Consider the following 12,093-nt stretch of genomic DNA (forward strand, 5'->3'; position numbering starts at 1 on the left):
CACAGCCCTGTTCCATCCAGGGCCCCCCCACAGCCCTGTTCCATCCACGGCCCTGTTCCATCCACAGCCCCCCACAGCCCTGGTTCCATCCAGGCCCCCCACAGCCCTGTTCCATCCAGGGCCCCCCCACAGCCCTGTTCCATCCAGGCAACTCCTGGTGCAGCTGGGGCTCATCTGAGATCGATGCCCCGCTGTCCGGCAAAGATCATGTGACCAACAGTGATAAGGGAATTCCAGCTGCAAGGCCCAGCTGAGATTAACCCTTTTAGTGCTGTAAGTTTCCCCCAGAACAGATGAAGCCTGCAGACATCAATTCTCTCCTGAGTCAACACCATAAAGACACCAAAGTCAGTGAAGAAGGAAGAGCTGAAACCCTGAGGGAGGAGAAAGAGGAGATGCTTAGAAGCTGAAATTCTGTTGTAAAGCTATGGTGGTGATGGACTATGATATATCAGAGTACCCGTTGTAATTTCATGAAAGCATGTAATTTCATGAGTGCTCAAACTGTAATTGTGAGCAGAAGTACTTGTGCTGAAATAAGCAAATGACAGTAGCTGTAATTTCATGAGGATCCTTTTGCTCCCAGGGAAGGGGGAGGGACTCTATTCCTAGAGATGAAGATGCTCCCAGAGATGGGTGAAGAGAACCTTTGTTCCTGAACAGCTCAACCTTAAAATGGTAGCCCAGTAGCTCAAGATTGGACCCTCGAAAGCAGTTGTGGGAAAAGCTGCAAGTCGGGGGAAGGGACTCTCACATGATGCGAGCAGAGAACCAACCCAGGCGGCTGTCTTGCTGTGACATTGAAGCCATGAAGAGAACTTCTTGTGGAGATGTCTCCACAGCATGAGCAAGAGAGACTCCTCTCCCTAAGTGAACTGAAAAAGGTTATTATAGAAGTGGTAAACTGACTGAACATCTCAAGGGTTGTCTTTTTACATTGTCAGTGGGAGAAGGGAGAAAGGTGGGGGGAGGAGAAGTGTTCTGAAGGTTTAGTCTGATTTTTTTTTCTTTCTTTTAGGTCCATTAATAAAGTTCTTTATATTCTTTTAAGTTTTGTGCCTGCTTTGCTTTCTCCTAATTCTTACCTCACAGAAGGTAAATACTGAGCATTTTGGACCAAACCACTACACTCTAATTGGTGTTTCTGCCCGGTTTACGAACTGAACCCGCTGCAGTTTTTCAAAGTTTTGAACTGTTTTCCAAATGGTGTCTCCTGAGAATAAACAAAATCCGTAAATCACGCTTAAGTGTTCAACTGTAAAACATTTGTTAATGAGGCCTGTTGTACAACCAATATTTATTGTCCTAAAATAGATTTAATAAACATGCACTTACCATCAGCAGTATGAAGGAGTTTATGGCTCTTCAAAGTGCCCTTTGATTTGAACTTTTTCCCACACATATCACAAAGGTGCGTTTTCTCCGTGCTGTGACGATTCATGTGGGCTTTCAAGTTGCTCTTGCTGCGAGTGGCGTACTCACAGAGGGAACATTTGAAGGGTTTGACACCTAAACATGAAAAATTATACCATGAAACAAGCAGGCTGTGCCTTTCCATGAGAGGCTGGACATTTGCTTGAAAGAAATTTCACATCATGTGAGCAACATGGTCAAAGAGAAACATTCAAAATTTGGATCTCTACAAATAAAAAATTTCATCTATAGCTTCTGTGTAAATGATGCCAAGCTTGTTAAGCATCACTTAACTGTTAAGAGAAAGGAGGAGTCTTTTAGAATTGAATATTGCTCTACTGAAGCCAGGTACTGAGTTTAGCCAGGCAGTACTGATAATTGGGTCTTGCTATACCTATCCTTCATTTAGAAGTAAACTCCAGACTGCCTGCAGTGATGCCTAGCTGGTGTAAATATCTCCCTCTGAATAGCTTCAAATAACTATCATTCTCTGTTTATTACACTGTTTACAACAAAGAAGCAACCTGTGGTAAGGAGGACTGCTTCATTAGGTAGTTAAAGCATACGTTAAATGTGCAAGCTGTGTTTTATTGTTAACTAGTGTCAGATTTGCTAATGGGTCAGGCAGTGGTATTGCCTGGGCTCTCAGTAAGATACAAGCACTTAAAACTTCACTTCCCTCAAACTGTCCAAAGCGTGTTGAGAGATATCCAGTGTGTCACATAACAAAAGGTCTGTAAGAACAAAGTAAATCCTTCAAAGAAAAGCTGAATAAATCTGAACTGGCAGAGTAGTTCAACAGTTGCATGAGGGTCTGCACATTTTAGATTGATACTCGTGACCTTAAAACTAGATTTACAAGCATGAGGAATTACAGTCTGCTTTAAGCAGACTTGATTGCACACTTTCATTTGGGAATAAATTTCTATTCACCTCTTTCTCCTGCTAGTTACATGACATGGGTTCCCAGTTCCAGTCAGAATAAAAGAACTCTGTCTACGGAATACACAAGGAATTGCTCTAACCTGCATTCTGCCTTACCTAAATTCCTTAATGAAGGCCACTGGAGAGGACCCCTGCAATGCTACGCAGGCAGGAAAACTTAGAGCATTTAAACAAATATGCTGAACTACCTATATGGGAACACTTTGAAAACAAGATACCAGCTTGAGAACACCAAATCCCATTATCCCCTTTATGCAGAGCGATGGCTAAAGAACCCAAAGGCATGGGCAGTCTGTCCCAGAGATTATTAACATGACCAAAGACCATGTAAGCAGTCTTCAACCTTTTATTAAAATACACAGACTTGATAGACACAAGATTTTACTGTCTAAAGATTTAAATTCTAGGCATTTTTAACCCAGGTGTTGCCACATTACTGGAATTTCTCCCTTAAAAAGTCATAAATATGATGAGCATTATCTTAGGGGATTTTGATCACTGTCTGTGTCTGTGCAGCTAGCTGCCATGCTCTGCATGATTTAATTAAAATACTCACAGAATTTATATGTATACATCAAAGCAATTGGATTTCAGTTGGTTTACTAACAGATTTCCAGACCAAGGATTTTTGGACAAATGTGAAAGGAGCAGCAGTGACTCGTAAGATGCTACAGAAAATTACTTGTTTTAGAATACTGAGCATGTTTTTAATTCACTCCTCCTTACTCCCATAGAATACTTTACAGATGTTTATGAATGAGTTTTGGAAAAAAATTGCATCCGATTTTTATTAATTTTTATAAAACATTTAAATTGTCTCTTCATATTCTGAGTGCGCAGTTCCATATGTGATCCAGAATCCATTAAACTAATTAATTAATCTCCAATGTAGCTTATAGTTTGTAATTTGGCTATAGAAATAAACTTGAATCTGGTTTTTTTTATGTCAGCAAAGCTCCAGTGGAATATGAGACTCGTTATATGCCCAAAAGTGTAAAACCAGAGTTTTACCTTCATGAGCCCAAATATGACGTTGAAGGTCTGATCCATTCTTCATAAAATAAAAATCACAGTGGGGACATTTCACAGCTCGTTTTCCAATAAGTCCTTTCAGCTGAACTCTTCTGCCAAGAATCTCAGAAATAGTAGTCATTGAAACCTCTGAGAGAAATGCAAAAGATAGTAAGAAACAGAAGGACATGAGGGAATTTATTCTGTAAATAATATTGAAGAGCTAGATCCTGATTCAGTCCAGTTTTTTAAAAGCTCTATTTCCCCTACTCCCACTCAAAACTGACTTGAGCAAAGAGCACAAGGACCTTTTTTTCCTTTAGGCCTTCTAGGATGCTCTGTCCTTTCTCTCCTGATCTGTGAACTCACTGTCCTCACTGCCTGTTTAAAAAAAATATATTTTTTAATATAAAAAAAAATTTGATTGTGCCACTGGCACAAAAGATCATTTTCTGACTATAAATATTTCCAGTAAGCTAAATTGGCACTTTTTTCTTCAATATTTTCGAAGTTTTATTCAAGATTTTACCCCAGATTTCGATGTCACGAATCTGACAATTCATTTCAGCCACATCTACAATGGTCAGAATGCTGATAATCAGGCACTTTAAATTCAAAACCAGACTCGTGGAATATATGTGACTGGAAAGGACCTCTGAAGTCACCTACTCCAAGCAGGGTCAACTTTACAGTTCCATTTTCGAAGTTTGATCAAGTTGCTTGAGGTCATTTCCAGTCCTGTTCTGAACATATCCAAGGATGCAGATTCTACAGCCTCTCTTGGCCCATTCCAGTGTTTGACCACCTTTACAGTCAAAACTGTTTTCCTAGTTCTAATCAGAATCTCCTTGTTTCAACTCACATCCCTTCACTGTACAGCTCTGAAAGAGCTGTAGAGAAAAATCTGCCTCTGCCCTCTTTTTAATTAGATTGCTGAAGACAGCAATTAAGATTCCTCTCCTGGCCTTTTCTTATTCAAGTTAGACACACTCAATTCTGTGTATTTCCTTCATGAGAGATAATGTTTTGGTTGTCACAGTGAAAAAGTTCAAAATAATGAAGTTTAAATTAAAGTGGCCCAGACGCATAATGAAAACATTGCCAGATGCTTTTAAAAATAAATCAAATTGCTCAATGCACATCAGATGAATGAAATGCTATCTCTTGACTTAATGAAAGTAAAACACTCATGCAATCTAAACCTTAAGACATAAGAGCTGGTGATGTTTCATGCCCCACATCTTATAAATTTGAAAGTTCCTGTCTAAACTTAAGACTTTTACCAAAATCACTTTGTCTCCTGATCATTGGTCCCAGAATGGAATCACAAAAATCCTGCCTGAACTCATATGCACAGGGAAAACCACCTCAAAAGGGAACTATAAAAGCCCATGAACTGAGCAGAGATAAGTTCTAAAGTACCCAAAAAAGAAAAATACAGCCGTAAGTCTGAACCCTCATCTGCCTTTCCTGGCTTAGATCCTTCAATCCTGACTGCAGGCTAGGATGTCTGCTCAGTGGGGAGCTATGGAAGCTGATGCCTCTCATGTCTCAGAACTATTAAGAAATATCACATTAAATCAGACAGTGGATGAAAGGTAGATAATTCTAGAGAGCTGGGACCAGAACCCAGGACTCCTCCTTCACTGCTGCATACTAAAATCATTGGGTAATAAAGCCAAGCTCTCTTATCTCTTTGGTTTGAAATACGTCTCTGCCAAAGCCTACAGAGATTTTTGTCTCACTATCTTCATGGGACCAAAATTCAACTCCTCTGCAAATATAGAAGAGGAAGGAGTACTTTATAATTGCATACTTTCTACTTGATGAAACAGAAGAGACAAGGAAGGGGGGGAATGCTGAATAATACTAAGAAAGGAAGGAGAGGGGGAGTTCTAAAAATAACATTTTAATGATAAATATGAACGTGTTTGTTTGAATTAATTTTTGATATGTTGTTTTAAAATTCAATTCCTCTTAACAGTACTCATTTTTCCTTTCATCTTTATTCATGTTCATTTACATTTTTGAAAATAATTGCACTCGTGCCACTGCAGTATTTAATAGCTTACACCATCAGACTCCTCACATTTATTTGGCTCGTAATTAGGTATGGTGTACAAATAAAGGATTTCCTCCTGAATACAAGGAGAAAATTCACAGAAATGAAATAGATTTGTACAGTAATTCTCCTCCATATATTAAGACAGGCTTGTTGCATAACTATTGCACAGGCATATCTTAGATGTATTATTTTTTTAGTACCACAGAGATGTATCTAATAAATCTGCTATTCTGCCTTTAAGCTCTATTTGCCTGTGATACATGAATGAAAAACAAAACCACAAAATAATAGTGCAGATTTTCTTTTTAAACCTTACATCTATTATAAGAGCTTAAAAGACCCACTTGGATCAAAAAAAAAATTATACTATACTTTTTTTAGAGGGATTCAGATACCAAATAAGTTGTTCAGAAGTATTTAAATCCATGAGTTTCGTACTTCAGGGTTCCAGAGTTAACTGATATTTCTGGACCTCAGACACAGCATACACTGATAATTCAGCAGTCAGTGGACCACTTCAGGCTAATGGCAACATGTAAGGGCACAGAACTTAATGTCCTGCCAGTTCACACAGATCCTGTTATTCAGGGAGGTCTCCTGTGCTCCCTGGCTGAGGCAGCACGAAGGCTTTAAGGGCACAGTTCTTGAGATTCAATTTCTATGCTTACTGGTGTTATACCTCCTGACTACAGTATAGCTCAGAAGCCTTTTCTCATCTCAATTTCCTGCATCAGACATGTCCTCTGACGTACGACAAGCCCTCCAACCAGACTGCTCTGGAGTGGTCTGCAAATAAAGAGGTTTAGTAACTAAAGAGCTGAAGTGGGAGTTAAGTATGAAATTAAAGCAAAGGAAATTGTTTAAAACACGGGTCTAGCACTATCTAGTGGCAGTAAGAAGATAAACTACTGCTTTACCTATCCTGTACTATGACAAGAAAGACAAGAAAAGTCATTTTAATAGGATTTTTTTTTCCTCAGAATCAGTCTGAGCATGGCCAGTGTTTTCTTTCTTTGTATCCAATTATGTCAGGTGGTAAGGAGCACTGTAGCTGAGTTAATGAAAATGTCACCTCTCCCTCCTCCACAGTAGCAGTGGGGCTTTCTATCCAACATAACACAGATCCTGAGGAGGAGGAAATTAGGGACACACCAGTGTGGCTCTGCCGAATTCACATCAGCCAGGTTTAAATCAGCCCCCACACCAGCATTTTGGCATTGAATTCCCAAGATCTGAGAAGAGGTTGTTTACTCAGGCACAGCACACTGACTCACCACATTCATGGTATCTTGTACTTGCACTGATAAATCAGGGCACCAGAATGCAACGTATAAACAGAACTTGGAGCAGTTTGCTGGATCCAGCCAAGCTTGCCAGCTCCAGATTACTACTGGCCACACCACAGCCCAGCTGGTTCTAGCAGGAGCCCTGCTGCAGACTCCAGCTGGCCCTGGGGGTACAGCCCAGCCCACAGGACCTGGGCACACACAGGGCCAGCTCTGCATTCCCATCAGTCACCTACAGACAAATAATGACCACTAAATGCATTTCTGTCAAGTCATGTAAGGCCAGTGAGAATTTTACACCTCCTGGGTTGCTACAGGATGTCTACATGCCTGATCCCAAACCTCCTAATGCTTAATTTGAATTCACCCTTTGCCTGATGAAGACAGATTTCTTAGCACAATTACCTGACACTCCACAACACATGTGCTCAAACAGTAACATTTTTCACTCTAAATTCTAACACCTGCAAAACCAACATAATTCTTACTCTAAACCCGTTGAATTAAAAATAGACTCTTCTCTTTCTTAGGAATATAATCACATTACACTGCTCATTCTAAACCCTTATCCATTCACTGCAATAGACTGAGAAATTTTCCTTGATTTTTTTTACCAGGGTGATTTGTCTTGATGTGAGATTTTATAAGTCGATCTTCAGAAAATGACTTCTCACACACAGGACAGGAATAACTCTTTTTATCCTTAAATGAGAAAGAAAGAAAGAGATTGCATTATCAGTCTACTGGTATAATCACTATAGTCATTATTCAGTAATACATGGTTCTCAACAAAGTTATAATTCAAGGTTTGGTTTTTAAGGAAAAAATGAAGGCATTTATAGTGAAATAAGTGAAGGAGAAATATTAAAAGAATCTAAGCACATCATTAATCCTCATGAATACAGGGCTCCAAGTTACAGCAGATGAGAATATGCACAATAAATGTAAGCATTATCTTCTGACTAACTGTGTAGAAAATCAGGAGTCAAAAAATCAAGTCGCGTAATAGAAGAAAATGTATTTGATGTAAGCAGTAATATTTAGGATTTTTCTCTTTTTTTTTTTCCCCCCACAAGTCGACCCTTCTGAAACCTAAGGATCAGATCTTACCCTGCTGAAGACAGCCACCACCATGTGGATTTATAATATGGCCTGAAATTGAGCAGCAGAGTTAACAATGACAGATACCATTACTTTATTCAGTGCCTACATTTCTAACTACTTTATAAATATTCAGCATTTTACGAATTACTGATAAAAGTCTTATTCTACCATTTTGATTTAAAGACTTACAGACTACTGTGGAATTTTCTCAGTGTTTCTGATGTTATAACAGATTTAACACTATCAATCAAGTTCAACTGGAGAGTTTTGATAAAATTTCTTCCTATATGAAATTTTAGTCTAATTGCAGTTTTCATGTTTTTTACAAATGCATCTGACTCCACATAAAAATGTAGGACTTTTCTCTATTAATTGGTACATTATCCAATTCAAGTTAAACCTTGCCACTTATTATATAAATTGGAGAGGTTGATCTTTCCAGAAGCACCTGCTGACACTGGATGCTCAATCAAATGAGTGGCTCCTAGTCACCTCTGCACTGAGTGGATTAATTTATGAGTAAATTATCAAAACCACAGATGGAGGAAGTCGAGTCAGTCCTGGTGCCCACGTAACACATTACCTGGTTGGAGAGGTGCAGCTACCCAACTACAGAGAACTCTGAAAAGCTGAGCTGAAGCCACAGAACAGACACTTCAGTACTTATTTCAGGAGGACAGAAATACTTCTTGAAGAATGTGGAAGGAAGACTACTGATCAAAAAGAGACAGAACCCTGTGTTATGAATGAGAAATTTGGAGATAACAGGAGGCTAAGGGTCCTGGACTCTACCAGTTTCTGACCTTTGACCAAAGAGCACCTCTGAATAGCAAGGAGGACTGTACAAGGGGGTCATTATCGTCCAGATGCTGCTGTTGTGCAGCTGTAAATGGACATCTCCCTTGAAAGGAAAGCAAAAATTGATGGGTTTTCATGGCAGACAGGTTTTAGAATATGATGCAGCATCTGCAGTCAGTATCAGGTACCTCTGAGAAACAAATCCCTACGTTGAAGTATGTACAACTTAAAACCAGCAGTAGCCCTAGAACTCTTGGGCTGAAATAGAAATAAATACTCCCACGACCGTAGGATATGGAGCTCTCACTGCCATTAATATGGCACTGGCACAAGGAGGATTCTGCCTGAGCTGACAGGCATCTGCTCCTGCGAGAAAACCTGCACCAGGGACTGGGGATGGCAGCTACGAAAGGATTACCACCCTGAGGACTGGGCCTTGCTATGATGGAGTTGGGGCTGTCAACATTTTAAGCCCTAAGAATCTCAAGTAAAAAAAAACGGAACAACAGAGAATACTAGCCAAGTTTTGGAAGAGATTCAAGGAGCCTACAAAGCTGACAAAACCTTGAAAAAGAGCTGTTAATTTGTGGTATTAGGGTCTCTCAAATGATATAACCTACTACTAAATCTTCTACTGATGATTTTGGATTTCTACCTTAACACATTACTCCAATAAAGATTGGTAGATTAATCATAACAAAGCTCCATAGCAATGTTTGCACCTTTTCAAAGACGGGGTTGCATTATCACATTCATAATTTGGCACACATAAAAAAAACCAGCACAGTATCACTTAGGGGCTCTTGAGCTAAAATTTGTTGACAGATGTCTGTTCCTCAAATGTGCTATGTATCTGATTTCAAAATATACAATAAATAAAGGAAAAAAAATAGTATACTTTTAATGTACAGTTGGGTGTTGCTGGTCTTTAATACTCACTGAATTAAGTATTTCTCAGTGTGACCAAAACACTGAGACAAATGTTAAATAAGAAAAAAAATTCAGCACTCCACTATACACACACCACTTTAACTGAAGTGCTGTTAACTACAACTTTACATTCCTGGTAATATTCTTGAGGAAGGCAAGGCTAGAAACCTTAGAGGAAAAATCAAAATAATCAGTAAATGCATCAAGAGCTATAGAGCAACATGAATGGATAGGGGCTGAGAACACATCTTTTCACAAGACAATGGTTACAAAATTTTTCAATATAGAAATAACCCCAAGAGCTTTTTTCAAGCAGTTAAAAAGTTATCTACACCAAGTTCTGCAGAAGTCATCTTCAAAAGGGTTATCTTTTGTAGTGTAACAAACAGAGTGTGCCTACAAGCACTGAGTCCCTTCAAAGTGTCTCTGTCAAGCTCCAGAAAACCAAACCTTTCCTTGCTGGGTATCCAGGCCAGTGCCACAGAGCTCATGCTGTTAGCTTGGAATGTTGAAGTGTTCTTCTGTCACTGCCCTGAGAGCTTGTGCAAGCCCTTCAGTGTAATCCCAACACTCTCAAAACAGCTTTTAAAAATCCTCTGTTGCAAATGGATATTTCAGAGCACCCAGACCACAACAGAGAGCCCTAGAGAAGGTCTCCCGCACCACAGCTCCATCTCTCAGGGGCCCTGGCCATAGGGGATGACAGAAGCCCTTTGGAGCCTGACGTTGCAGTAATACCTTAATCACATTCTCAGCATGCAAGTTTTCCTCTGGTAATAACGAAAGTTATTTATCCTATGCCTTACTGGAGTGCCTGCCTTTTAAATGCCTTTGAAGATTTTTCTGAAGGACATGAACAGAAGCAAAGAATGGAGAGAGCTGGATCTACCTTTGTTAGAGACCAGCTGCATATTCCAATCAGCTATTTAAATTTCGAAGTCAATCACTTCCTGATATTTGCTCAACACCCCTATTAGCCAATTTGAGAAAATATAAGAAACTTAAAGTAATTCCTAAATAAAGGTAGGTTTTTGACTGAAAGTGTTGTTTACATTCCATAAAACAGGAATTTAATTAGGTACGTAAGTATCCTTAAACCTAGTGAAAATAAATTAGTCTAAAGCTATCACAAATTTTCTTGTTTATGCTGTTTTGTTATAAAATAAGATCACTTACATAATAATCACAATGCATTTCTCTTTATAGAAATGAATTAAAATTGTGCTAAGAAAGCATCAGCTATATTGCATTACCCATTTAAAATGCTCTGAAGAGAATTTTATTTCTCTGAGGCATGTGTTTCAAGATAATTCAAGGTGGAGGTGTACAAGTATACAGTCACAAAAAGAAAAATTAAAACCCTCTACTAAATATTGGCACTCACAGAACATTTCCAGGAAAAGTTCACACAACTCAATTAACATATCTAATTGCATAATTTTGTAGAGGAATAGAGGGCCAAAGCCTACTCCCACATCTACTCAGATCAACAGAAATTTAATTCCTAACACCTATGGGATCAGAATTAGACCCGAGTTACACTTCTGAGGAGTGAAGACCTCCACAAATCTTCACTGCAGTTGTCATGATGTTCAAATTAAAATTTTCCTAAAAGATTCCTGAATTAAAGTGATTTCCTATTAAAGTGCAACTCAGCTAAAAGGATGTGGATGTACCTAGGAGACAGCTGTGCACACGTGTGAGGGAGGCTACAGAAAAATGTGCAAATGCTTAGACAAACTTTTCTGAAGTCTGGCAAGCAGCAGAACTCTCAGCTCACAAATTGACAAGCACCTGCATACACTACTGAAGCATTTTTTATGACATAATCACTAGTAAAAAGAAATGCCAAGCTGATATTCATTATGGAAGTGAGGACTAAGAGCAAAAACTGTTTTCCAATGGAGTCCCCTCTCATTAGGTCAGAGACGTTTTTGTTAATTGCTTCCCTTTACAGTACCTTGCATTCTTGACTGCACAGCAGCACTGCTAGAGAGGCAAAGGTAACACAGTCAGACCAGTGACCATGTGAAAATTTACTCTCCTCAGGAAGGGCAAATAAGCCATCAGAGCTCAAGCATCTCACATCCTACTGACAGCTACACTATTACCTGAAAGGTCAACAGCATAATGGAACTTCTAAGCATCCTTCCAAAGACAAGAATAATTTACATCCCAAAATGTGCATGAAAGCAGACGTAGGCACCTAATAACGAGTGGTGGTTCTGGGTCTGAACTACAGTTTTATTGAGGTGCTAATGTTGCAGTATCAATTACATACACAGACTTAAAATGTTTTCAGAGAAACCTCTCTGTGATTGTTTATCTGCTCAGCATACTGAGTATGGCAAAAGCCACTGGGGTTTGTAAACAAACTCTGGTACCTACATCAGCATTGTTTAGTTCCACATCCTGTCCTTAATGCTACCATGAGCTCATTCATAATGTAAATTGTCCTAAAGCAATTTGAAACTGCCCAGCCGTTTCCTAGCTCCCATGTCATTGAAGTGATTGGTCATGTCATGGTTTGAACTTTTGAAG

The 12,093-nt window shown here is 39.2% G+C and overlaps 1 protein-coding gene across 6 annotated transcripts in view; it reads right to left on the minus strand.

The window, feature by feature from the left end:
• Positions 1 to 12,093, minus strand: part of ZFAT (zinc finger and AT-hook domain containing) — a 77,865-nt gene that overhangs the window by 29,395 nt on the left and 36,377 nt on the right. For all 6 annotated transcript variants that reach the window (XM_042035952.1, XM_042035954.1, XM_042035953.1 and 3 more), the window contains exons 8-10: positions 7,335 to 7,422; positions 3,370 to 3,519; positions 1,336 to 1,509 (exon numbers count right to left, since the gene is read on the minus strand). In XM_042035952.1, the coding sequence (XP_041891886.1) occupies positions 1,336 to 1,509; positions 3,370 to 3,519; positions 7,335 to 7,422 (412 nt within the window). The remainder of the gene's footprint in view (positions 1 to 1,335; positions 1,510 to 3,369; positions 3,520 to 7,334; positions 7,423 to 12,093) is intronic.

This window comes from Corvus kubaryi, unplaced genomic scaffold, assembly GCF_017639235.1.
Source record: "Corvus kubaryi isolate FWS band 111438036 unplaced genomic scaffold, C.kubaryi_AGA036_p1.0 37385, whole genome shotgun sequence".
Lineage (NCBI taxonomy): Eukaryota > Metazoa > Chordata > Aves > Passeriformes > Corvidae > Corvus > Corvus kubaryi.